The sequence below is a fragment of the Brassica napus genome, chromosome C8, assembly GCF_020379485.1.
Source record: "Brassica napus cultivar Da-Ae chromosome C8, Da-Ae, whole genome shotgun sequence".
NCBI lineage: Eukaryota > Viridiplantae > Streptophyta > Magnoliopsida > Brassicales > Brassicaceae > Brassica > Brassica napus.
In genome coordinates, this window is record NC_063451.1 from 40,495,263 (window position 1) to 40,523,160 (window position 27,898).

At 31.4% G+C, this 27,898-nt stretch overlaps 4 protein-coding genes across 5 annotated transcripts; all 4 read left to right on the forward strand.

Annotated features, from left to right (window-relative positions):
- The first annotated feature begins 420 nt into the window (after positions 1–420).
- On the forward strand, positions 421–1,683 carry LOC106412238 (GATA transcription factor 4). The gene is made up of 2 exons (XM_013853144.3): positions 421–762; positions 879–1,683. Exons 1-2 carry the CDS (start codon positions 559–561, stop codon positions 1,383–1,385), a joined length of 711 nt encoding a protein of 236 aa, XP_013708598.1. The 5' UTR covers positions 421–558; the 3' UTR covers positions 1,386–1,683.
- A 14,003-nt stretch (positions 1,684–15,686) lies between these two features.
- Positions 15,687–16,888, forward strand: LOC106415864 (cyclin-U2-2). Its single transcript, XM_013856675.3, has 2 exons — positions 15,687–16,311; positions 16,401–16,888. The coding sequence occupies exons 1-2, from the start codon at positions 15,893–15,895 to the stop codon at positions 16,687–16,689; spliced, it is 708 nt and encodes a 235-aa protein (XP_013712129.1). The 5' UTR covers positions 15,687–15,892; the 3' UTR covers positions 16,690–16,888.
- A 1,826-nt stretch (positions 16,889–18,714) lies between these two features.
- LOC106415863 (zinc finger protein ZAT9) lies at positions 18,715–21,168 on the forward strand. Its single transcript, XM_013856674.3, has one exon. The coding sequence runs from the start codon at positions 19,901–19,903 to the stop codon at positions 20,861–20,863; it is 963 nt and encodes a 320-aa protein (XP_013712128.2). The 5' UTR covers positions 18,715–19,900; the 3' UTR covers positions 20,864–21,168.
- Positions 21,169–26,371: 5,203 nt separating this feature from the next.
- LOC106415862 lies at positions 26,372–27,837 on the forward strand. 2 transcript variants are annotated; one of them, XM_013856673.3, is made up of 2 exons: positions 26,372–26,484; positions 26,723–27,837. In XM_013856673.3, the coding sequence occupies exon 2, from the start codon at positions 26,737–26,739 to the stop codon at positions 27,688–27,690; it is 954 nt and encodes a 317-aa protein (XP_013712127.1). In that variant the 5' UTR covers positions 26,372–26,484; positions 26,723–26,736; the 3' UTR covers positions 27,691–27,837. The 2 variants fall into 2 exon arrangements, with proteins under 2 accessions (XP_013712127.1, XP_013712125.1); XM_013856671.3 differs by having other exon boundaries at positions 26,384–26,484; positions 26,714–27,837.
- Positions 27,838–27,898: the final 61 nt, after the last annotated feature.

Below are 27,898 nucleotides of genomic sequence, written 5' to 3' on the forward strand. Positions count from 1 at the left end.
AACACAAACGAATCAGTTTGATTTAGAAATTCCTAAAGTAAACTAAGCGAAATAGTATAATTTCGTTTATATAGTTTACGCTTCCTTGCTTTCTCAAACTCACACTAAGTATTATCATTATGCATTGGAGATATGTAAATTGTAAAACATGGTTGTTGTGTTATCTACTCAATGTAAACAAATCTATCGCTTTTTGCGAAATAGATTGCTCTCCTTCAATCAAAAAAGGATTTTGTATATTTTTAAAACTTAAAATTCGGTTGTATTTCGTATAAATATACACTAATTAAGTTTAGTGATAATTAATCCCCGGTAGCAATATATTTTGCAAATAGCACATGCATGCTCAAAGAAAATGTAATTTAAATAAAAAAAAATAAAATAAAAAAAGGGAAAGGGTCAGGTCAGTCTCGGTGCATGTTAACTCAATGCACGTTCTCGTCCCCCGTCCTTTTCTTAAGCTCTCACACTGTCACTCTATATTAAAGCCCTGAACCAGTGACCACTTACTGAGTGAGCAAGTACGAGTCCGAGTCAAACCCCCCGAGTCAAGTAATAATGGACGTCTACGGCGGCTTATCTTCACCGGACTTGCTTCGTATCGACGACCTTCTCGACTTCTCCAACGACGAAATCTTTTCATCTTCCTCCACCGTCGCTTCCTCCGCCGCTTCTTCGTCGGAAAACCCTTTCAACTTCCACGCTTCTCCACCTCCTCCCCCTCCTCTCCTCACCGACTTCACCCACGATCTCTGCGTTCCGGTGCGTTACAAAAAACTTCGAATTTCGATTGTCAATTTCTAGGTTTCGAGTTTTGATTTTGATGGTTTACTCCGGTTTACTGATGGACTCGGTTAGTTGTTTTTTTTTTTGTGCAGAGCGACGACGCGGCTCATCTCGAGTGGCTATCACGCTTCGTCGACGACTCGTTCTCCGATTACCCAGCGAATCCACTAACCGTGAACGTCAGGCCTGACGCGTCGTTCACCGGGAAACCTAGAAGCCGTCGATCAAGAGCTCCGTCGTCGCCTTCCCTTGCCGGAACCTGGGCGCCGATGCCGGAATCCGAGCTTTGCTACTCCGTCGCGAAGCGTAGCCCTAGCAAGAAACTGGAAGTTGAATCGGTGACGGCGGATGGCGGCGGAGGGAGGAGGTGCACGCACTGCGCGTCGGAGAAGACGCCGCAGTGGAGGACGGGACCGCTCGGGCCTAAAACGCTTTGCAACGCGTGTGGAGTCCGTTTCAAATCAGGGAGGCTCGTGCCGGAGTACAGACCGGCCTCGAGTCCGACGTTTGTGCTGACTCAGCACTCGAACTCTCACCGGAAAGTTATGGAGCTCAGGCGACAGAAGGAGCAGATAGAATCGCGTTTCCAGCCCCAATAATAATTCGCGTTTGCGTTTGCGTCTGCGTTTGCGTCTGCGTCGTTACTGTTTCTTTTGGGGTTTTCTTTGGAGGGTTTTTGGAAGTCACGGAGTTTGGTGACGTGTCGTAATCGTGACGGCGATGGTCACGTGACCGATGGAGAGCTTACGGTCTAAATATCATTATTAGTTTGAATCGAACTCTGCTAATCACGTCATTAATTTTTGTTAGTAGTATTCATTTGACTTTTTTTTCCTTTTCAACTGGTTTTTCGTTTCTACTTAAAAGTTATTGCATTAAATGATTTTATTGGCTGCATTTAATCTTCCTCCCTTTCAGTTATAAAAGCCACTCAACTACCACAATTGACTTTTGAGATATGTGACTTACGATATAAATAAAATCACAAGTCATGCTGCATGATCTTCATGGATACACATATACATGCTTAACGAGTTAATTGTTTTCGTAAAGAGATATATCATAGTCGAAATGAAACAGGGTTGCTCCTGTGTAGGTTATAAATCCTAACTTTAATTATCTGTATTATCCGTTTAAGGTTTCATATAAAGTATAGTATTCAGTTAGGTTTTTGTTCAAAACTAGTTGTTCAAACGCACCAAAGCTCCACCACCAACCATTTTTGCTTCACTTGATGTTTTCTTTAACTGAATTGAAGAATAGAGAAGATTGAATGGAAAGAAGGACTGAAGTAGAAGAAGTCTCCTCAGCTAATCTCTATGTATCCATAAGAAAATAAAAGATGAAATCTAAATAAGTCCTATATTGCTAGATTAATTATCTAAGAGCAATATCAATACCTGATTGCTCAAACAGTAACACAACCCGAGAAAGACTTTGAATTCTATGTTAATCACTTATACCTCAATCTATATTGCGATTTAGTTTCAACTTTCAACTAATAAATGACCATGTCTTTCTTAATAATTTGATTCAAACCCATCCATACAAAATCTATCCAATGCATCTGGATGCAGAGAATTGGAACCAACATTACGCATGCACATCCAGACCGGACATTCCACACTATTAGCTAACGAAATCAACATATAGATCAGACAAATACATTACGATATCCATATAGATGGTTCCATCTCAAAACATTACACGAGATCAATGAATCTTATTAGTCATGGAGATTGATTCACATACTCGGATTATTAGATCGTATTAAGTATTAACCACCATTTGAAGAGAACAACTCACCTCGGATTCAGCTTTACAAAAAAAAGTAAACGGTTTTTGTGTGTGCGCGCGCTTCAGGCTTTGGGCGTTGTCAATGACGGTAATATGCAGAATCTACCTTTCGTTTTATAAATGAGCTTTGTCTGCTTTGAGACTCGTTTACGTAAACAGCCAATGGTATGGCGACACGTTATCCTTTCAACGTTCCAACACGTTGTAGAATGTAGTGTGACCCCTTAGACCACCATTAACCTTGCCTCATAAGAGGTGGATCCCACAATTTTATTAAAAACCAGTCTCTCTTCCTCTTCTACAAAAAGAGATTTTGCTTAGGTTTTTGTACTGTTCGTGGACTCTACTGACACGTGACGGTTTGCGATTGATTCGTTTTTAATGTTTAATTTTTTTTTAAATCAGATAAAAAAATAATAATAATAAAAAATAAGAACCCTTTAGGTTTAATCATGCTATTATTCATTGCCTTGATATTGCAGTGTGCACGGACTATGCCTTTGGTCCTAAAACTCAAACTATCGATATCATATTTACTTTTATTTACTTGACAAATAATTTTTAACGAAAAGGAAGATTATAGCTTAGTTGGATGAGAATGTACGGACAGAACTTAGGTTCACCTAGGCCTGGGCATAATAGCCGTAACCCGAAATCCGAACCGAACCCGAATCAAAAAATCCGATCCGTATTCGATCCGAAATGTAAAAAATATCCGAATGGATCTTTTAATGTGGTACAAAACATATCCGAACCCGAAGTGTTATTAACTGAACCCTAAGTGTTATTAACCGAACCCGAACGGATAACCCGAAAAACCAAAAAATCCGAAAAGATATCCGAAAAACCCGATCCAAAATAATATACAATATAATTATATGAAACATGAACATATACTTCAAATATTTAATTTCATATTTATTTTGATATGTTATCTAATAATAAGTATTTAAAATAAAAATAACTACTTTAAATACTTGATTATATATAAATAAATAAATATATCTTATATTTTACTTTTAAATTTTAGATTTTATTTCAGTTATATCCGAACCGATCCGATATAACCCGAATCCGAATGATATATGATTACTTTATGGGTTCTATAATGTGATACAAAACCGATCTGAACCCGATGTGTTATATCCGAACTAGACCCGTACTTGCAAATTTATAGAAAGGGACCTATGAGGTGTTATAAAAAAGAACCGAAATCCGAAAAACCCGACCCGAACGCTAACGGATACCCGAACGCCCAGGCCTAGGTTCACTCCTAGAGTGAACCTTTAAATTCACCCACCCTTTAGGACCAATCAAAGTGACACATAGATTATTAATTAAAAAATATTAAATTAAATAAAAAATAGCTACAAAAGATAAAAACGCTAATTTTAACGACGTTAACACTTCCAGCTAAACTCTAAATCTTAAATTCTAAGCCTTATACCCTAAATTCTAAACCCAAATCCAAACCCCTAAATCCAAATCCTATATCCTAAACCCTAATCCTAGACCCTAAACCCAAATTATATACTCTAAACCCAAAAACTAGACTATAAACCTAAACTTTATACCCTAAACCCAAGTACTAGACCCTAAACCCAAAACATAAACCTTAAACTCAAATTATATATCCTAAACCCAAAATTTTAACCATAAATCCAAACGGTAAATCCTAAAACCAAAACCTATACCATAAACCAAATCCTAGATCTAAAACCCAAACGGTAAATCATAGACCCAAAACCCAAAAGGTGAATCCTAAACCCCAACCTCAAACTTAGAAGCTATAGAGTTTGGGTTAAGGTTTACGGTTTACGGTTTGAGTTTAGGATCTAAGATTTGGATTTAGGGTTTTGGGTATAGGGTTTAGGTTTATAGTCTATTTTTTAGGTTTAAGGTATATAATCTGGGTTTAGTATTTAGGATTAAAGTTTAGGGTATAGGGTTTGAGTTTATGATTTGGATTTGGGTTTAGAATTTAGGATATATGGTTTAGAATTTAAGATTTACGGTTTAGAGTTTCGCTAGCAGTGTTAGCGTCGTTAAAATTAGCATTTTTATTTTTTTAATTATTTTTTATTTAATTTAATATTTTTTAATTAATAATTTATGTGACAATTTAACTGGTCTCTAAAAATATAGCGAATTTAAAGTTCAGCCTAAGTTTTGTTCGGAATGTACTATATCCGACATCTTTTTTATAAGAAAAACAACATGAAAACCTGCTTACGATTGAGACTAAGCCCATGTTTTTCATTTCCATTTTTGGGCCAAGCCTGTTGACTAGTACTACCTATCTCTAATTAGGATCATACAGTTTCCACTTATGATCCTTGTTGAAATTTTTAACAAAAAAAAAAATTTGAGACTCAGTTATGGCCTATGATTATTAGAAAAATAAAGTGATGAAAATCTGAAACAAACATTTATTTAAGTATCGGGAAGGCTGATTCTCATGGCTAAAACTAAACCAGAAATATGATTGTATTTAATGGTAAAGTTTAGTTGCGGTATGGGAAAACCAGTCGTTTTTACATGGAAAACCCAGCCGTTTAACGAAATTAATCAGGCTAGGTAATATAACTAACTAGGTTAAAATCCGCGCCTTGCGCGGGATCAAAATTATATATATATATTATTTTATGTATTAAATATTTTTACATATTATAAAATAATAAATATATATTAAATAATTAAAAGTCAGTAACTATTAAATATATAATTAAATTGGTGCGAACATATAAATCAATTTTATTAATCCAAAAAATATTTTTTTTTTATATTTGATAGGATATGTTATTAAATTTAAATGATACTGACACAAATAATATATTTTAGTATATTTTTAATATTAATGTCTATTAAATGATGTTTTTTATTCATATAGTTTTTTTTTTATCATTTGTATCTTTTATAGAAAAAAATTTAAATTACGGATAACAAAATTTTCATTGTGGGATTAATAATTTTAGTAATTTATAATTTAAAAAAAAATAAGTTGCAATGATCGTTCAAAACTTTTATCAAAAAAATTGTTCAAAGTAAATTTTGAAACGAAAATATTGTATTTTATATAGTTTATAGTTTAGTTTAAAATGATATATATATATTAATCTTAATAATTAATTAAATTAGATTTTTTACTTACATAATTTTTGTAATCATTTGTATTTTGTCATAACAAAAATTTTAAACCATGGATCATAAAATTTGAATGTGAGACTTTTAACAGTTTTATTAATTTATAGCCGTTTGTAAAAATTCAAAATATAACATATACATAAAAATCTAAATTTTTATTATATGGTTACTGTGATTGTTTAATTTATTTAATAGTTTAAAATTAATCAAATATGATAGAAGATACACTATTTTTTATCAAATCTTTATTATTCAAAATCATTAATTACCATATATACTTTAGCCACATTAGGCAATTCCGTAAATTTTATTTAAGAAAATAATAAAGTACATTAATGATGAATTTATTGTTAGTTTAATAAAAAACTTATTATATAATTTGATGGACCAACATAATGTGATGACATGTGGCAACAAAAAGAAGTTGTAATGCTTCTCAAATAATATATAGGGGATTAACTAATTTTTATTAACAACACTGATTCAGCCGGTTTGGAAAAGCTGAAAAATAAAGGTTACCATATACTAGAAATAGGATAAGACTTGCGCCTTGCGCATGGTGAATTTATATGAAAATTATTTAAGAAATACAGTATGGAAAAATAAAATTTATATTCTTTATCGAATTAATATTTTTGGTCCTTAAACAGTTTTTAAATTTTTTTTTTGTTAATTACATAATTTGTTTACTGATGAGTTGATCATATTTTAAAAAATATTTTAGGTCAAAAAATCACTTATCGCATAAGAACCTAACGTTTAGGCTAAAGAATCTAAGGCCTACTATTTGGTTACAATGAAACTATTTCAGTTCGGTTTTATATCATGATTTAGCAATTTAAAAGTTAATTATGGTTATGAGAAGTTTACGTTCACGTGCCAAATCCTATCTATCTTCAATGTTTTTCTCATTTTGTTTTATTTTTGTTATTGTTCGATATAAATATTGATTTTTGAGTTTATTCTCATTTCATTATTTTTTTGGCCTGAATAAATAAAGATTTAGAAAATATTTAAAATTTAAAATTATTAAAGAAATGCATACTTTGGTTAAGATTCGCTCTTTGTGCAGATTTATTACTTATTTTATGTTTTTTTGCATATTATGAAATAATAAAATAATAATTATATATTAAATAACTAAGAAATCAGTTACCATTATGTAATAAATTAGCGTGCGCATATAAATCAAACAACCGCACTTGTTTATTCACAATCATTTTACGGTAAATAAATCAAAACAATCAATCTTATCTATCATATATGATATATAATAAAATTTAAATGATATTAATATAGATATGTAGTATACTTTTAATGTGGTTTTTAATATGAATATTTATTAAATGAGGTTTCTACTCATATGATTTTATGATTATTTGCATATTTGTGTAACAAACATTTACACCAATGATTTTTTTAATGTGAAATGTTTAGTGGTTTCAATAATTTATAATCATTTAAGAAAACAATGAAAATTTCAAAATTAAAATATTAAATTTTCAATACATGTTCAACGAATATATCAAAATATAAGTATGTATTTTCATATGATGTATAGTTTAATTTAAGGTAAGATCCAAATGTTCTTATGGCAAGTGTAGAACAGACGCATTTATATACACCTAGGTGCCAATATTAATTTCAATCAACTCCTTGGTGCCAAAGTTTTCGTGTAATAAATACAAAATTTACATATTTAAGAGATACATATTGTAACTTATCAAGGCAAATTAATTCGATAAATATTTCATACATCTTAAACGAACAGTTTGTATGTTATTTACTAAGGAAAATATACATTAAACTTACGATATGATCCGTGGTTATTCAATGTGCATTACGGTGAATCCATCTATACTATTAAAACAAGATACTATTGTCTTTTTTACCTTAGCCTGTCATTTCTTTATTAACATTGCATGTTTCATTAAGGGCAATCAACTAATATTAATAACACATCTATATTGGGCCATTATTTTCGGATCCAGCCCACTATCCACATCAGATCTCTCTTGAGCCATTTGGGCCGATTAAGAAATCAGATCCAATTCTCACATTTTTTTTTCCTTTGGGCCATTGAGTCCAAGTTCAAATAATTTTTTTTTCAACCATTCTTAATTAATTTTTTTCTTTTCTTAATATAATTTAAGCATTCATAAAAAAAATTAATTTTTTCATTGAAAAGTATAAATCTTTATTAAAAGTATATAATTATTTTTATTAAATATATTAACCACATAATAAAATTAATTCATCAGAGTTATACCAACTTAATTCATTAAAAAAGTAAAGTTTAATTTTTTAAACATAAATAGTCATTCAAAATGAAACACGATAAAGAAAGATAAAAAGTTTAAGTCTTTTATAAAATAAAACACAAATATATGAAATATGACGCTAAATATTTGTCAATTGAAAAAAAAAGGAAAATAAACCCGCGCTTTGAAAGCGCGGGTCAAAATCTAGTTTCTTATTAAAGGAGGAACATTCATAGAAATAAACCTTGGCCTCATGTGTTTATTACATGAGTGTCATTTCTTATGTGTCACACTTCATGCACTCTCACTAACTTTTTAAAAAAACCTTTTGTGAACTAGAATAATTACAACCAAATGCCATTGGTCATATACATTATACTATATGATTACATTCCGATTTGAAAAAAACGGGTATTTATGACAGACAGAATATTAACTCTTTTGTAAAAGGCAACAAAATAAGTTCGACATCTATCAAATCGTTTTATGAACATTTTTGTTTACGTTAATTATAACGCAACATTTTATGAACATTGTTAAACTAATATCAAATCGTATTATAATGCAACGTTTTATGAACCTTTTTGAAACCGAGTCAATATTTTATGAACATTTTTATGCAACATTTTATGAACATTTTTAAGCTAATATCAAATTTCTTTATAATGCAACTAAAGAAACTGGAATAATTTTATGAACAATTTTATGCTTATTTTAGGAACACATATTATAATCGAACGTTTTATGAACATTTTTGTCAACGTTAATTATAATGCAATATTAACTCTTTTGTATAAGGCAACATTTTTGTAAACGTTGAAAAAAAAATTATACGTTACGGATATCAAAAAGGTTAATTTAAAATTCTAATAATGTTGCAATATATATGATATATATGAAAGTTAAAATAAAATTTATAATAAATTAAATTGTTCTATCCCTTAATGAAACGTGATTTGCAAAGACAACCGTGATTAACGATTGTTAAAAGGAAACTTCTAATAACTTTGATATATTTTTAAATTACGAATTTGGTAACGTTTTGGTAATAATACTTGAATCAAATCCGCCATTATTTTTGATAACTTTTTGGTAATAATAGGGAGTCAATTATGATTACAAAATTTTGTGAACTAATAATATGTTGTATATAAGGAAGTTAGATTATGGATTCAAATGATCGAATCAATTAATAATCGTGAATTTTATTCGTTTTGTTCAATTGTAATTTATAAAAGGAAGTTTGATTATAATGTCTACAAAATTAAGGTAAGTTGCGATTACGATTGGAGCCCAAGTTATGTGAAATTAAATATGTAATAATATCTTTAATTACAGTCATTATTTTGTGTATCACTAATCACACGGGGGCTGCCTTCTTAATATAAATATATATGTTCTCTACAATTCATCGACTCACCACACACTTCTTTTCAACTTCCTAATTATCAAAACATTCCCTCAAGCAAACAAATGGCTGGCTTTAACTCCGTTTCAGGAAGTGGTATATCAGTTCGATTAGTGATTTTTTGAAGTAGTTATGTTTAGTTTGGTAAACTAATTCTTAGTTATTTATTTCTAAAGGATTGCAAACGAGGAGTTCTGAAGACCATTTTCACGGCATCTTGGTTTTATCAGTTTTTTATTTATTTCCTTATAATTTGTTTCTTTCATATTTTATTTTTCTATTACTTATTTTTTTAATATTATAATCATATTCTATTTCCTATGTTTTGTTTTGTTTTAAATTCATAATAAATTAATAAAAGTTATTACATACTATTATATATTTTGTACATAAAATATATCTAATTTACACAAAACAATCTTTTTCAGAAAAAAACAATATTTTTCAAAAAAACACTTAAGCTTACATTATATATACATTCATACTTTCGTTCCATATATATCATTAGATCTAATATTTGTGTCTATAACTTTAAAATTTCTAATATCTGTAATTTTTTAAAAAAAAATCTCTTCTGGCCACTCACTCTGCACAGGGCGCGGGTTATCACCTAGTAGAACCTTATTTTGCATTGTCGAACAGATTACACTCGTTTATTATGGTTCGAATCAATTAAAATGGATACCACAGATAACCAATATTTAAATTGCTAAACCGTTCTTCATCTTTGGTGTCTCGATTTAGCTAACCGAACACAAAATGACAAATTTCTCTGTTCTTGCAATTAAAAATAGCTTTGTAGGCAACACGACCATGTCTCCACAATGCCATCCCCTATCATACACATTAACATGTTGCTTAAGAAACTATGATTATATATAGTGTAGCTCTATATATTAGTAGTCAATCTTATACACGTTTGACACCATTCCTAATTTTAAACGGATCACGACCAAAATTAGAGGAACTGATAATAGAGAGAACATTTCATCTTTCATGTATCCGTTCGGTTCGGGTATTTCGAATTTCGGGTAGTTTGGATAGGGGCTAGAGGATCCATTTAGTATTTGACCTATTTTCGGTTCGGTTCGGTTCGGATAGTTTCGGGTTCGGTTCGGTTCGGATAGTAAATGTAGGAACCAAAAAATATCCGGAAAAAATTTGGTTCTCATTTGGATCCGGTTCGGGTTCAGATAGTTCGGGTAGTTCAGATAATTTGGATAAAATATCAAATTATTAGGATGATTTAGATAAAAAAAATTGGATATTTTGGATTACTTTGGATATTTCGGATTAATTTGGATATTTCGGATAAAACTATCCGGATAGTTTCGGATACTTTAGGGTAGTTTGGATACTTTATAATAATTTAGTTATCCTCAACTATTTTCAGATACTTTTACTAGAATATTAAATTAAAAATATATATTTAGTGATGCTATATGTATATATAATTAATATTTTTATATATTCGGGTACCCGTTCGGTTCTCGGTTCGGTTATTTCGGATATAAAAATATAGGAACCGTTCGGGTATTTGAGGGTATTGGTCCGGTTCTGGTTTCGGGTATTTCGGTTCGGTTCCGGTTATTTTGCCCATGCCTATTTGCAACTTGTACGTGTGGCTTTATCTATAAGTAGATACATTATACACGTTTCTCACCATATTTAAATTTCAAAAGGACCATAACCATTGTTAAAGGAACTGATTACAAACACAACATCTGTTTACAAGATCTTATACTCTGTTTTTCGTGAAACTTGTAGGTGTAGCTGAATATAAACAAATTCAAAAGTATATGATAAACATGTTATTATATAAAGATGTACGTTGATTGATATATCAGAACATTCACACTTTCGATGTATACTTTCGTAGATTTCGTAGATGATACTTATAATCAAAGATGAGAGATACCAGTTTTTTTAAAGCACTCGAATTCGGTCCGTTTAACCATCGAATGTTTGTAACTCGCAAGTGATATTTATATTTTAAACTATGGTATGCACAAACTCTCTCAAACTCTGCCACGTAAGCAATGATAGAGCTTAAACGCTTGTCACATCACCCGGATCTATTTTTAATTCTTACAAACTTAAAATTATATTTTTGCAAAAGATTCTCAAATAATATATAGGAAATGTATAATATTGTGATGGTTTCTATTTCTACAGAATATAATAATAATAATTAGGTTCTAATTATATACCAAGAATTTAACAGGAGATCATCCAAATAAATATCATAGTTACATTTCTGGTTATGGATATACTTCCAAGTTAGAAAAGTCAAAAGAAAATTGCTAAATAAAATTCATACAAACAGAATTAAAATGTTTAATATATATTATAAAGATGTAATCATTTTCACTTTAATGGTAGGTCATATATACTTATATGCGAGGTCGTAGTTAATTAGAGGCAAAATATCCGCCGACGGCGACATGGCTCCACAACGAAAGCTTCTATTTTCTACTATTAATCATCCAAACAAAAAGTTTGTTTCTCCACACGGATTTTATTACAAGTAACTAGGAACTCCAAGTGAATACAAATACCTATGCGTGGATATAAATTAAGTTGAGATTCAAATAAGGTTATCAACGAGAGGAAACGAAGAAAGAGAAGTGAATCCTGAAATGATGTTTCGGGGGACTTAAGTATAGAGCGAACATTATTGGGAGTTTCTTGCTCTTAAGTTCTTAAAATAAATATATGTGTATGTATATATTATATATGCGTATGTAATTGTGGGGTTCTATTTTTTACGGGAAACCCAACCGAAAGTTTCTTAACCCCCAATAATGTTGCTCTATACTTAAGTTTCCCGTAAAACTTAGAACCCCGCAATTACATACACATATATAATATATAGATACACATGCATGTATTTTAAGAACCTAGGAGGAAGAAACTCTAATAATGTTGCTCTACCGCAACAATTTTAAAAGCGCTCTTATTATATTTCACATATCTTTAATTCATATATAGATCTTGAATACGATTTACCAGATCGAGACACAGGCATATAGTACTGAGATATACCGGATAAATGAGAGTGTAAGCTATTGTTAATGGTCGAAAAATTAAGATAAAATAAGTGCTGCTTGATATCTGATCATTAGCCATTAGATATTACTTATTAGTATTCAAATTTAACAAATTTACAGGTGGGATATTTTGTTTCAAACATCTACATATAACATAACAACTGAAACATAATTATATATATACATCGATCATTCTGCATGTTACTTTTCACTATTTATTTCACCATTTTTCAGTGTAATTACATTGTTTCTAGTGCTGAACTGAAATTTACATATACATTTCATTGTGATGAGTCTTGTGGCATTCAAAGTCCAACGAGAAAGGTAGAATCCAACGACTGACATGCACATATTAAGTTTAATAATATAACATTTTTACATGCATATGAATACGACGAACATAAACAGTACGCTCCAGCAAACTATAGTGTTTATAGTTTGTTGAAAAGTAGAAAGAACATAACTTCTTGTCATTCTAATAATTATAGTGTAGGGATATGTAGACATAGATGTCAACATTTAATACAAGAAGACAATGACGTACAAGTAACTATATAATTTGCATGGAATCTGAATTGGACGGTGCAATTGATGTTTTGTTTTTGGTTTTAAAATCTAACAGTAAATTATGCTTTCCATAACGTTTGGTTTTGTTTGTTTGCATTCAGAAATTCATTCTATAATTCATTTTATATATTTCTTTTTAGGTGTTATATAATCAATTTTGAACAAAAAAATATAAATAAATCAATTTTTATATTAAATTTATTGATGGGCTAGTTCGTAGTTCGTACGGTAGTGGTAGACTGGTAGCTTCTTTTTCAAACATTTATTTCATCCATATACGAGTAGATTATTGTTTCTTAGCGATTTTACATGTCCACACAAAAATAAAAAGAATGACGTATATGGTTTCTACATCACTACATAAACTAGGCATTTCCATGGAGTCATAAAGATGAGAGTACTTTATATGCTGAGAATTTGGTATGTTTGAAGGCAATATGTGCATGGCACATGCAATGTATTCGTGATATATATTTGTAAATATACCTATTTAGACGGTGGAATTTTAGAAAATTATGACCACTATATTATAAGACTGATGTTGACTTGCATCTTTGTTGTTTTGATCAAATATGTGAGTCATTGTAAATATATAATTAAACTATTTACCTAGAAACTCGAATTTTAAGTTTTTAGTATTCTTATATTGATTTGGTATGTGACCCATGACTTTAAAATGTATTCAATACAGACACTTCACAATCTGAATCCGAATAAACAAACTAATCCAACTTAAAGTATATCAAAGGAAAATGGCGTATGAATTGAAATGAATCAAATTCTAATAAATCTACTTTATGATTAACGTCTTTTGCTTTAAACTACTTTATCAAAGTGCGTGACCAAAAATACCATAGTTACGTGACTATCTGCAATTTCAATAGAACATCTTTTAGTAAAAGGAATATGTATTTTTAGATTTTTAATGTTGTATGAAATGGCACTTGTATTAGAGGAAAAGTATTCTTTGAAAAATAAAATAAAAATAAACTAATGACTACATTCAAATTGAAGGAAGATCTCTCTACATTAACAAAAGATGGTGCGAGTTCTTCTCGCGTTGGAGAAATTTGCGTTGCACTTGCAAAACACGTGCACGTGCACGTCGCCTTCTCGTCGACGAGACACACACGAGTGATAGACAGTACAGTTGTCATCAGGTAGGGCTTAAAACTAGTCTTGTCTTCTAGCTAGAACCTCTGGATGCTTCAGAGACTTTCAACCATGCTGAGTTGCTGATTTTGATTCACCTTCACCAAACCGTCGGCGGAGATTCATTGTTTGATGTAATTCAATGGATTTGTTTATTCGAAGTACTTTGGATTTGGGTATTGTAACCTTTTAATATATTAAAATAACGATTTAACTGCATTATTAAAGAAAATGCTTCGCTGTTATATCTGTACGTTGGCTTACAAAAGGGAGACGCACAAATCTTCCTAACTATATAAAATTATCATATTACATAGTTTTATTTATAAAAGATATTGCTTGTTTTAGTAGCTTCTTTACACCTTCCAGATGACTCCAAAAATCGATGTCGTTCCCATAAAATTCCATTTGAAAATTCTCGCAGATGTATGTATATTTTTTTTTGAAACACTATTTTTTTTAAGCACCGCAGATGTATGTATTTTTAATATATTGTTTGGTCTAGTATTATTTCCTTGTTGCAGAGATTTGTATTTGTTTGTTTGTGTATTTTGTGAAATTGCATCTCTTTCCGACTAGAGCAAAAACTGTAAAACTCAATTCATCAGTATAAATATTTGATTGATTCATTTGATTAAAGATACAAAAAAAGATGTGAGATATCAAACTAAGTCTCACATTGGAGAATTAGACAAGGGGTGTCTAATATATAAAAAGATGTCCAACTCTAATTAGTACGAGGTTTTTTGGGAATGAGCCCAAAAATAAATTCATGCGGGTTAGCCTCTTAGGCTCAAAGTAGACAATATCGTACTAATCGGATAATAGAGTTGGATATGAGCTCACACAATTCCAACAATTGGTATCAGAGCGGTTGACGAAAAATCTGCAAAAAGACCAAAATACCCTTCGGGTAGGAACGGGCCCATCGAATTAGGATTGTGAGGTATGTGGCAGAGGTCAAGTCAGAAGATTCTGAAAGTCAGTTGTGGGACACTAAATGAATATGGTCCTTAGTTTTAAGGGGAGAATGTGAGATATCAAACTAAGTTCCACATTGGAGAATTAGACAAGAAGTGTCTAATATATAAAGAGAAGTCCAACTCTAATTAGTACGAGACTTTTTGGGAAGGAGCCCAAAAGTAAATCCATGTGAGCTAGCCTCTTAGGTCCAAAGTGGACAATATCGTACTAATCAGATAATAGAGTTGGACACGGACTCACGCAATTCCAACAAAAGAGGCATCTGAGTCTTATGATTTCTTCTGAATCATTACATTCATTTGGTATTTGATAAATCAAAATTACATAATCGAGATTCACTCATAACTAAATCCTTTTTTACAAAATCGTTTTTTCATAACTTTTTTAATTTACACATAAATTTGTTACGTTCAACGTGGATTACCAAGATCCGAAGCTTAAATATTTATACACATGAACACGCAATATACGGTTCAAACACTTGTCTTTGACCTACCGTACACAAATTATATATTAAAAGAGTTACCTATCGATTTAACACACACGAAGGTAGTAACATTTAAAATTAAATAAAAGAAAAGCAGAGGAAGGTTCCTGGTTGTTGGTTTCGAAGGCTTGTATATAAACCTCTACAAAACCTCTTCATCTCACTTCAGCTTAGATTACATCACTTCAAAGAAAATCATCTCTTCCTCGTCGATACAACTTTGCTAACTTTCCGACAAAAGTATAACAAGAGTTCAATGGCGGTTTCTAATTCTCTAACAATCTCTCCAAGAAAACTCCGGTCTGATCTTTACTCTTACTCGAACCAAAACAATACCAAGACACCGCTGGTTATCTCTGTTCTATCTTCTCTTATCGACCGAACTCTAACTCGAAACCAGAGAATCAGTCGTAAAGCTTCGCCGGCCTCGTCTACTTCCAGCCGGAGTGGCAAAACTCAGATCTTTGATTGCCGTGAAATTCCAGATATGACCATCCAATCGTACCTAGAGAGAATTTTCCGGTACACTAAAGCCGGTCCATCGGTTTACGTGGTGGCTTATGTCTACATTGACCGGTTCTGTCAACTCAATCCCGGTTTTAGAATCAGTCTCGCTAATGTACATAGCCTCTTAATCACCACCATCATGATCGCTTCTAAATACGTCGAAGATTTGTAAGTCTCAAAGAGAAACTTCAATATTTTTCCATGATTTTTTTTGTTAATTAGTCATTTTTCTGATATGTTTTCATTTATGTTTCCAGGAATTACAGAAATTCATATTTTGCCAAAGTAGGTGGATTAGAGACAGAGGATTTGAACAAATTAGAGTTAGAGTTTCTGTTCTTGATGGGATTCAAGCTACATGTTAATGTGAGTGTGTTCGAGAGTTATTGTTGTCATCTCGAAAGAGAGGTCAGCTTTGGAGGAGGTTATCAGATTGAGAAGGCATTGCGTTGCGCCGAAGAAATCAAATCTAGACAAATGATCGTTCAAGATCCTAAACATCATCATCATCATCATCATCATCAGTTTGCTCGAGTCTTTTTGTAGACAAAGAAACTCTTCTTTTTTAGTTCGTAGTTTTGTCGTTTGTGCTTGTGATCTTGACTTTCTGTTGGTCAGAGTTTTATTGGCATGGTGTTGGTGTAAATGTAAATATAATTGAGTAGAGATAGCAGTGATGTATGTACTGAGCATTGTATATTTGTATATAGATTCACTATCTATTGAAGTTGAGAAAATCGTTTCATTTGCATTCACTAACCAAGAGAACTTGCATGAAAAATTGAAATATGAAATACACAATTTAAAAGTTAAAAAACAAGTATGTTAGAAAACCACATATATTTACACCTTGTTTTCCAAATTGTACAAAATAATTAAAATATACCCCTTTTTGGGGTAAAATTAAAATATATCCAAGTTGCTCATTTTGCCCTATACTATATGGATGCTAAAGATAGGATTTGCGAGCTGATTTGATGTCTAATATTTGATTAAACGGTAGGTTACAAAGATAACATTATTATCGATAGCTTTAAAGTTCTTTAATAAATATATCTTATTAAATTATATATGTGCAACAACCTTTTTATTAGATGATATTATAGTTTCAGATTAATTGAATCTTTCTCATTCTTTGTATGTAGGAGGAAACCGATCATGTTTGTTTCCCACATAGTCTTGGACTTTAAAATGCTAAAAGAAATTCATCGCCAACTTTTTTTTTACTGTAGAAACTCACAAGTTATCATTTTATAGCCAAAACCTCACAAGTTAATATTGTATTTTTCTCATCACCATGCAAAATTCATTAACATTTTGTATTGTAGCTAGAAACTCACAAGATATCGTTGTATCTTTCTCATTCACATGCGAACAAGAGTAAAATGCCTTTTCGTTTAAACTAATGACTAATGATCCGCAATGCTTCATGTTATTCTTTTCATTTAAACTAATCAGCCGTAATGCTTCATGCCATTTATATGAGAATACAAAGTATCTATATTTTTTTATTGATGGTGTAGTGTGGTTCACGAGCATCTACCTAACCAGAGTAATGTATCAACCATTTGACTTAATCCTTTGCACTATATATTTAGAGGAATAAGATTAGGATTGGTGTTTTTGATATGATGTCTAATAATTGCCTCGCCGAAGGTATACACACTAATAATTGTACCGATTGTTTATATATATATATATATTTGTAATCATCTGGTTTAAGTTTCTACTTTACCTATGTATTGGTGTTTTCAAAAGCTTACCAGGCATCAAGGAAAAATATTGACTAATCATCTTTATTTTTCCGTCTTAGACTGAATGTCGTGTATACTCTGATTTTAACTTTTATTTACTCTGTTACTTTTCCACTTAATTACTTTATTTTTATTACTCTCAGTTACTATATTGCTCACACTCTTAGTTTTCTTTGTTAAATGAAGATAAGTTACTACTAGTCAAAAATAACTAAGAAAAATGACTCATCGTCCATTTGGTGGCTTTCAGTGGTTGGATCTTAAGAATAATAAAGTTTAATGGCTCTTCAGATAATGGTATTTGTGAATTTCTACCGTCTAGCTTAGATTAACTAAAAAGTTCTTTTGATAAGGTCAAACTGAAAGGGTTCAGAAGCCATTGTAAGAATACAAAGTAAAATGCCTTTTCGTTTAAACTAATCAGCCGTAATGCTTCGTGCCATTTGTATCGTGGTTCACGAGCATCTACCTAATGAGGCATGTATCAAGGCTTAGATATACTTGGGCTAATAAGACCCAAACAAACTCCTTACCCAATTTTTTTTTAGCAACACTCCTTACCCAATAACAATGGATTATCCGCGCTTTGAAGATTATAACATTGTTCATTGTTACTGTGGCCTTATGGTTGTAGTCTAAGGCCTACAAAGCCCATGATATTATAAATATTAACCGGTTTGGTTTCGCTTTGAATATGGTGGTACATACTACATAGTCTTTAGACCCGATCGGATCAGTTTAGGAGAGGTGTGAAATGGTTTTCATGTGAACGAAAAGGTTAACATAATTAACGCAAAACGACATTTTCACAAGTTTGGTAAACAAAGATTACTTAAACTCACTTACAACAAAAGTCTCGTTGTTGTAAACAACCTAACTATATGAAGATTTTTTGAGGTTAAAAGTATTAAAACGCGTTTTACTATAAAATACAAATATGAACTTAAAATATACACTTATTCTTTTTTTTTGTTAGAATAAAAAAAAAGCAAAAACTCTAAATTGGTAAAGGATTTGCTCAAACTATGGCATCTTGACTTGTTCTACTTCCTAACACAATTAACCGGGCCTCGTGGTCTGGTGGTAAAGGAGCCTCAGCTGAGGTGTCTGCCATCACGAGTTCGAGACCCGACCACGGAATGACTTAGGCCCCCTGGTGGGTACAGACGTAGGCTGGTTCTGGCTTTAGGGGGGGATTAAGGCCGAAGGCCCGAACCTATCCTGGTTAACAAAAAAAAAAACAAAAAACACAACGGTACATTTTTCATGTTTTCTTTTAACCAACAAATATCCAAATGAAAAGGAAAAAACTAAATCATACATCGAATGCTGCTTTGGTTATCATTTATCAGTAGTGATCTATGAATTTAAACTTAATTCATCTGTTATAAACGTATTTTGAATCTGTTGTGAGTAATGGTCAAATCACATTGAATTTAACCTGATGTTTTTGCTATTTAAAGTTACTGATCGGTGAATGTAATCTAAACAACCGTCGCTGGAATACTACGTGACTGTCACGTACTGTAAACTCACAGGCAAACGATGCTAACATCCTCGCATCATTTTTGGACAACGTTTTGTTTTTGTTGGTTACAACCTCATTACACAAGACTTTCGGACAACAGCAAGTTTTGAAGTCCCGAGTATACCCCTTACAGGGTTTCACGTAAATTAATTAATTTTGGCGAGGAAAATACCTAAAAATAGAGAAAAGCAGCTGCATTGCGTCTGCTATTCCTGGTGACCAGAAACTATTTTTAAACCAAACATAAATAGAAGGGTAGATCGGGAAATTCAAGAAAATATTAGCAGAAACGGGCAAGGCTCGCATGTTACATTGTCTCTTCTTCAACTTCATGCATACGCTTTAATTAGATTTTTTTCTTTTCCACTTTCCGTTTTCAAGTTTTGTTAAACAGTAAATAAACGAATTTAATTTTAGTTGTTTTTTTTCTTCTAATAATCTTCTCGAGCGTGTTGTATACAAATATTAAGCTTGAATGCTTGTAGATTCCACTTCTCTCTACTTTTTTTTCCTCCTCTTCTTGCTTCTTTTGTCTTTGTTATTGAAGATGGAAAGCTACAAGTGCAAGTTTTGCTTTAAGAGCTTCGTCAACGGAAGAGCATTAGGTGGCCACATGAGATCTCACATGCCCACTCTTCACAAGTTTAGCATTCAAGAAGAAGAGGAAAGGCCGAGTCAACTCGGTGATGAGAGTAAGTCGGATGTTTCTTCGTCTGAAGAAGGACAAGAACAAAAGATCAGTGGGTCGAGAGAGGAGAAGCATCCAACGATGGATGATGATGGAAGCGAGACAGAGTCGTCGAGGGATATTGTTAACTTGAAACGGAAACGTTCCAAGCGAACTCGGAAACTCGATTCGTTCGCGAGCAAGAAGATGAAAACGAGTCAACTCGGTTACAAGAACGAGCCTGAGGCTGAGCCTCCTCAAAGCTCAGCTTCTGATACAACGACGGAGGAAGATCTGGCCCTTTGCCTCATGATGCTCTCGAGAGACAAATGGAGGAAGAACAAAGTTAGTAGTAGTAAAGAAGTAGTGGAAGAGATCGACGCAGAAGCATCAGAAGGCGACAAGATGATTAATCGAGCAACAACAACTACGAAAGGGAGATACACGTGCGAGACATGTGGGAAGGTGTTTAAATCTTATCAAGCATTAGGTGGGCATAGAGCAAGCCACAAGAAGAACAGAGTCACCAACAAAACAGATTACGATATTGTGGTTGTTGCTGCCGAGAAGAGAATCCATGAATGTCCGATTTGTCTTAGAGTTTTCGCGTCGGGACAAGCACTTGGTGGGCATAAGAGATCACACGGACTAGGGAACTTGTCTGTAAATCCTCATCATCAAGTGCGAATGGAGTCAGTGAAAGAGAAGATGATAGATCTTAATCTTCCTGCACCAACCGAGGAAGAAGAAGTCTCTATGGTGTTTCAATGAATGCTTGAAAAAGGTAACAGACTTTGCGTGATTCGGGTCGTCCATATTTTCGTAAAGTTTGAATCTTTTTCTTTTTTACTATTATTGTTATTATCTTTCTTAGAAAATAAAAACTTAAAATGTTAATTTAAATGCAAAGTAGAGGCTACTTTTACATGTTCTAACGCCAGTTCTTGGCCTCACGTCGTGTTGGCCTTAACCATATCAATCAAAGAACATTCAAATAAGCTTCTACTTAGCTTTTATGGACTTCCAATGTACTATATGCTTATGTTGAATTGTAGTTTTGGGACTTTTGAAAGCTACTAGTAGTGCCCTCACTTGACTTATCTCATTTCTCTTTGTATTAGAGTAGTCAGGGCACTGAAACAAACAAAAAATCATTTTCAAGGACCCAAGACATTTTTGTCTTTGAAGTAAAGAAGACGTTTCTTTAATAAAGCCATACTTCAAACTTCATAGGCCGGGGTACATATGTACCAATGCCACAAGTATGCATAAGTAGTTTTGCGTTTGGTCTACCACAAGCGTTGAATTATACTTTTATTCTTTACTTATGACTTGAAGCAAAACCCACTAACTTTCACCACCCCATTAGAATCCAACACATTGTGATTCAGAGTGGTTGTATCCAAGTAATGGCAAGGTTGACTATACTGGCACTACAGTTTTGGTGAGATTAGTCTCATGAAATCATTTAATTTGATAAGATCTTTTTCCAAACTTTGGAGGCATTAAAGTGTTTGGAGTTGAATTGAAAAAGTATAGTGAGTGAATTAGAAAAAAAACGTAGGGTTAAATAGTAAATGAAATCACTTTTCACAATAAATGCATCTTCTGTGTCCACAATTGTGAGCCCCTTTGATGTCAGCCGTTGGTACAAGATCCTGAGACTGACACTAACCTTCACTAATATTCGACTATGAAAAGAATAAAGCAAAAGCCTACACAAACCTCCAACCAAAAATTAATACGATTACAAAGTAGAACTAGTTTGGTCTACTCAACTTATGGCTTACTTCACATTGTTGTTGATGTTGATTGGACAAGCATGAGTGCTTAGGAAAGACTTTTAAATCTATATGAAATTATGGCTTAACTCACGTTCAAAAGGTAGCTCAAGAGTAGAAATTGCCACATCACATATATATTGCCCAATGAACCACATTCCACACACGACGTGGGATATATTAATAGAAACATAAGGATTTATAAAATAAATTTGAACACTACGTAAGGATTTATAATTTCTCTTTAATCTAGATGATAAATAGTTCTATGAGAAACCAATAATATACTGTTAGTGTAAACTTTGTCGTTCACTTTGGTTCACTTTGATTCATTTTAGAATTCAGGGTTTTTATCTGGAATGTAAATTTTTGTTGTACTAACACCACGAAAAACCTGTAATATAAACCTTGTTGATGCAATTGGTTGCCATAAGTCATTAAATAAATACAAACTGTATAAACAAATATTGAATTCACACAATGGCATTTTCACTTAGCAAACGCATCGCATTAAAGGACGGATTGCCACTAAATTAGTAGATAACACGTTTCAGGAAATATGTATATAGAAAGAAGGTTCTAAAAATCGGTCTAGACGGCGCCTAGGCCTCCGCCTAAGCAGCAACTCGGTCCTATCCGAAACGATTTTCTTAAAATCCGATTTATATGATTCAAATTGGTTTAAACAGTTCTAAATCGGTTAAAATTGGTTAAAATTGATATAAAATTGTCTATATATGTTAAATTAAAAAATAATATTATTATAAATCTACAAATTTGTCTACTTTCTTCTGTTTTGTATATCTAATTTTGATAATTCATCACAATAATTTTATAATCTATATTATTAAAAGAGAAGTACCCATTTGAAAATGTTTTTACTTCATTAATTAAACTCCCTATTTTTTTGTTTGTATTTTTCAGTTGCATTTATGAAATATCATAAAACGAATAAAACTGCATAATTTATTACTTGTCTTTTTAGTTACATTAATGAAATATGCTTAAATGAATTTAAACTTCCTATTTTATTGTTTGTCTTTTTCAGTTACCTTAATAAGATATCCTTAAATAAATTTGGACATAATGTCATTTAATCAACAAAAAAACTCATGAGTTATCCTAACGTGCATAATTTTAATAATGGAGATTTTAAAAAACGTGCATCATTAAAATGCTACCTAAAACATACAGCACTAATATATAACATGCATCAATAAAACTAGAATTTGACTCACACAATTGTACAGATATTATTTTCAGTTGATTAAATTAAAAAAATATTTATTTATTCAAAAAATATTTAAGAATGACTATGTTTTTAAAAATTATATGGTATTATTTGCTCATAACTCATTTGTCATTTGCTAAATTGTTAGAAATAAAATTTTAGCATAATATAACTCAGTTGTCATTTGCTAAATTTATGGTTTTTATTTCTATTTTCTATTATTTAATTATAATATTTTTATTTTATATTAGAAAGATAAATGAATTTTCTTTCAAACAATATTTTTGAAATTTGTATTTTTTTTAAAAATAATAAATTTAAATTGTTATTATCATTGAATATAATTATTTTTGATATAATTTAAGTTTTCGATTACATCAAAACTTATCATATTTTAGGATAATTTTAATTTAAAATGTAATTTTCATATTTTTCAAACAAATTCTAAAAATATTTTTTTTAAATATTTTGTCATAATTTTTTAAAAAATATTGAGTTGCATTTCAAATAAAAAGGTAAAAATATTAAAAATATTCTAATTAAAATATGTAAAATTTAATATAGTTTTAAGGAAATGGTCAAAATAAAAAAAAATTACACATAAAATAATCATGATTTTTGTTAATTGGGCGGATCATTATTTATATGATATCGCACACGAAATAAAAATTTTGTTTTTAAAATTATCTAATTAACTCTGTACTCATTTTTTTTAATATTTTTTATATGATATCACACATTCGTAAAAAAATAGATAGTTTAAGATGCAAAAAAAATATTTACTTAATTAATATAATATGAACGAATATTACAAATACATCATTTAATAAAATAAATAATTAAAAACTGAAAATTCATACCCGCGCTGGCGCGCGGATCAGGGTCTAGTTAAACTTTAAAACTAAAATATGTCATATAAATATATAAAATATATAAAATAAATCAATAATTTGCCAACGCCTAGGCCTCGAGTTCGCTAGTCTTCTATAAAGCGTTTAGTTACCGCCTAGCGATTTTTAGAACATTGAAAGAGCATCAAATATTTGGATTCCTCTTTTTCTACTTCTTATTTTATTTATCAACGATCTCTTTGATGTAAATTATTATTTGTTGGTAGAAATATTGGTAGTATCATAGTAAAATTAACCTGATATCATAATAAACAAAGGAGACAAATCACAATGGTGTGGTTTAAACAGAGAAGCACAAAGAAAGATGTGCCTATTTGTTTGGTTGGGCGTGATTAAAGTGACTCTATGACTCGATGGACCAGCTTGCGTTTGAAGTCTTCTTCATTTAATTTTCTTGTACACCACCTTTTGTGCTTTTCCTAACTAAAGTTTGTTTTTTCTTGATAATTTTTTGTTAATAGTTACTTTTACTAAACACAATGACACATCACCCTGATCTTTCAACCCGTTGTTATGATATACTTCAGAAAAGGTCTCAGTTAACTACATTATATTTGCAAAACCAACTCTCTTTTTAGAAATTCATAGTACTTAATTATCGGTCTAACAGAAATATTCCAATCTTAAAAAATAACAACGAGTTCAACGTTATAAAAAAAACGTACTATGAAGCGTAATTGGTCAACTGATTCATTCAGTAGCTTTCAACAACATCAACCGTTTTGAATCACTATTTTAATTTTGACTCAAAAAGAATTGATAATGAATAACGTGTGCATGCTTTAATTGGATCCACGTTCTTGGATAACAAACATAAAAAATAATCGGGGAGATCATGTGAAACTCAAAGGAACTTACAAGAGATCGTAACTTCACCTAGACGCAAGAGAGATTTGGTGATCCCGACGAGACTTGGCTAATCACATACAAAGGAATATAAAACGGTCTCAAGCTACAGATTTGTGGTGGGTCTTATAACAAGAACTAGACCATGCGCTGGTATGAATTTTCAGTTTTTAATTATTTATTTTATTAATGATGTATTTGTAATATTCGTTCATATTATATTAATTAAGTAAATATTTTTTTTTGCATCTTAAACTATCTATTTTTTTACGAATGTGTGATATCATATAAAAAATATAAAAAAAAATAAGTACAGAGTTAATTAGATAATTTTAAAAACAAAAATTTTTCTTTCTTGTGCGATATCATATAAATAATGATCCGCTAGTTAACAAAAATCATGATTATTTTATGTGTAATTTTTTTATTTTGACCATTTCCTTAAAACTATATTAAATTTTACATATTTTAATTAGAATATTTTAATATCTTTACCTTTTTATTTGAAATGCAGCTCAATATTTTTTTAAAATTATAACAAAATATTTAAAAAATATTTTTAGAATTTGTTTGAAAAATATGAAAATTACATTTTAAATTAAAATTATCCTAAAATATGATAAGTTTTGATGTAAACGAAAACTTAAATTATGTCAAAAATAATTATATTCAATGATAATAACAATTTAAATTGATTATTTAAAAAAAAAATACAAATTTCAAAAATATTGTTTGAAAGAAAATTCATTTATCTTAGTAATATAAAATAAAAATATTATAATTAAATAATAAAAAATATAAATAAAAACCATAAATTTAGCAAATGACAACTGAGTTATATTATGCTAAAATTTTATTTCTAACAATTTAGCAAATGACAAATGAGTTATGAGCAAATAATACCATATAATTTTTAAAAACATAGTCATTCTTAAATATTTTTTGAATAAATAAATATTTTTTAATTTAATCAACTGAAAATAATATCCGTACAATTGTGTGAGTCAAATTCTAGTTTTATTGATGCATGTTATATATTAGTGCTGTATGTTTTAGATAGCATTTTAATGATGCACGTTTTTTAAAATCTCCATTATTAAAATTATGCACGTTAGGATAACTCATGAGTTTTTTTGTTGATTAAATGACATTATGTCCAAATTTATTTAAGGATATCTTATTAAGGTAACTGAAAAAGACAAACAATAAAATATGAAGTTTAAATTCATTAATTTAAGCATATTTCATTAATGTAACTAAAAAGACAAGTAATAAATTAGACAGCTTTATTCGTTTTAGGATATTTCATAAATGCAACTGAAAAAGACAAGCAAAAAAATAGAGAGTTTAATTAATGAAGTAAAAACATTTTCAAATAAATGGGTACTTCTGTTTTAATAATATAGATGACTCGAGTATTCAACATCTTTAGTTCTTTATGGGCTTTATAATAAGATGGGCCCACTATTAAAGTTGTATACACATCATACTATATAACAAGACGGGCCCCACTCTTTGTGTTTTTTGTTCCGAGTTCCGACATAACTCTCTGTTGTCCGAATTCCTCCCACGAGTTGTAAAGAGAAATATCCAAAGGGATTCTTACCGTTCTGCGTTTCGCCGGTGAGTTTCAGTTTCTCGAATCTCATATCGAAGTTTACGTCTTACATCTAATCCCAAGCAAAGAATTGATTCTTACTCGTTAGTTGAATACTAATTGATATAGCTATTTGACTTACAGGTTTTGATTCCGACATGTATTGATTTGGTTTTAATATCTTGTAGTGTTTGCTTTGTCCATAGATTGTCTTGTTCCTGATTATTTTGAAATGTTCTGTTGATTTATGCTAAGAACGGATAGTTAAAGAGACTTCAATGGCGAGCCAAGGAATGGTCTCTCTCACGAAGTCTCTAAGCATTACGATTCCAAAAGTCCGCCTCAAGAACACAAAGACGACAAAGAACCTAATGACACGGTCTTGTAATCTCCGTGTCTTATGTTCAAAGCTGTCTCAATGGGAACAAACACCTTTTATTCAAGCTTCCACAGAAGAAGCTGGTGGTATAGTATTAGAAAAAACCAAGAACGTGTTCGAGTCTATCGTATCCGAGACTGAAGATGATGAGAAAGTTGTTTCAACGCAGCAAATTCAGGTTCTTAAATGGCCAATATGGCTTTTAGGCCCATCTGTTCTACTCACAAGTGGTATGGCACCTACTCTATGGCTTCCATTATCATCGGTTTACGTCGGTTCAAAAGTGGTTAGCGTCCTTTCATTAATCGGTTTAGACTGCATTTTCAACCTCGGAGCAACCCTTTTCTTGTTAATGGCTGATTCTTGCGCACGTCCTAAAGATCCATCGCAACCCTGCAAGAGCCAACCACCGTTTAGTTATAAGTTTTGGAATGTTTTTGCACTCGTAACCGGGTTTCTCGTACCGACGCTACTTCTCTTGGGATCCCAAACCGGTTTACTCGGTTCTCTCCAACCCGAGCTTCCTTTCTTGTCTGTGGCTGTTCTCCTCTTCCCTTACTTCATCCTTCTCGCGGTTCAGACACTAACAGAGATCCTCACGTGGAGCTGGCAATCACCGGTTTGGCTAGTGACACCGGTTGTCTACGAGGCTTACAGAGTTCTGCAACTTATGAGAGGGTTGAAACTAAGCGCAGAGGTTAACGCACCGGTTTGGGTGGTTCACATGATTCGTGGGCTTGTTTCTTGGTGGGTGTTGATCTTAGGGATGCAACTCATGAGAGTTGCTTGGTTTGCTGGTTTTGCATCTAGAACAACAACAACTCAGCAACCAGAATCTGTTGCTTCAGAGTAAAGACAGTTCCTTTCGTTTACCTTTGAAGCTAGTCCTATCAGGAAAAAAAAAAGAAAGATTTGTAACTACTGTATGTGTAGCTATTATTGTTGGTGACTATAACAAAAACATATTTCTTTTATATTCATATTGTTAAGTTGTACATTATTCTCTGCATTGATTAGGTATATATTTCCGAAATAATCAAAATATATATAATGCATATTTC

Excerpts from the sequence above, each read along its gene's own strand:
- LOC106412238 (XM_013853144.3), top strand. The coding sequence starts at position 559 with ATGGACGTCTACGGCGGCTTATCTTCACCGGACTTGCTTCGTATCGAC. Across the intron at positions 763-878 it reads CCCACGATCTCTGCGTTCCG|AGCGACGACGCGGCTCATCT; the intron begins GTGCGTTACAAA and ends TTTTTTGTGCAG.
- LOC106415864 (XM_013856675.3), top strand. The coding sequence starts at position 15,893 with ATGGCGGTTTCTAATTCTCTAACAATCTCTCCAAGAAAACTCCGGTCT. Across the intron at positions 16,312-16,400 it reads TCTAAATACGTCGAAGATTT|GAATTACAGAAATTCATATT; the intron begins GTAAGTCTCAAA and ends TTATGTTTCCAG.
- LOC106415863 (XM_013856674.3), top strand. The coding sequence starts at position 19,901 with ATGCTTGTAGATTCCACTTCTCTCTACTTTTTTTTCCTCCTCTTCTTG.
- LOC106415862 (XM_013856673.3), top strand. The coding sequence starts at position 26,737 with ATGGCGAGCCAAGGAATGGTCTCTCTCACGAAGTCTCTAAGCATTACG.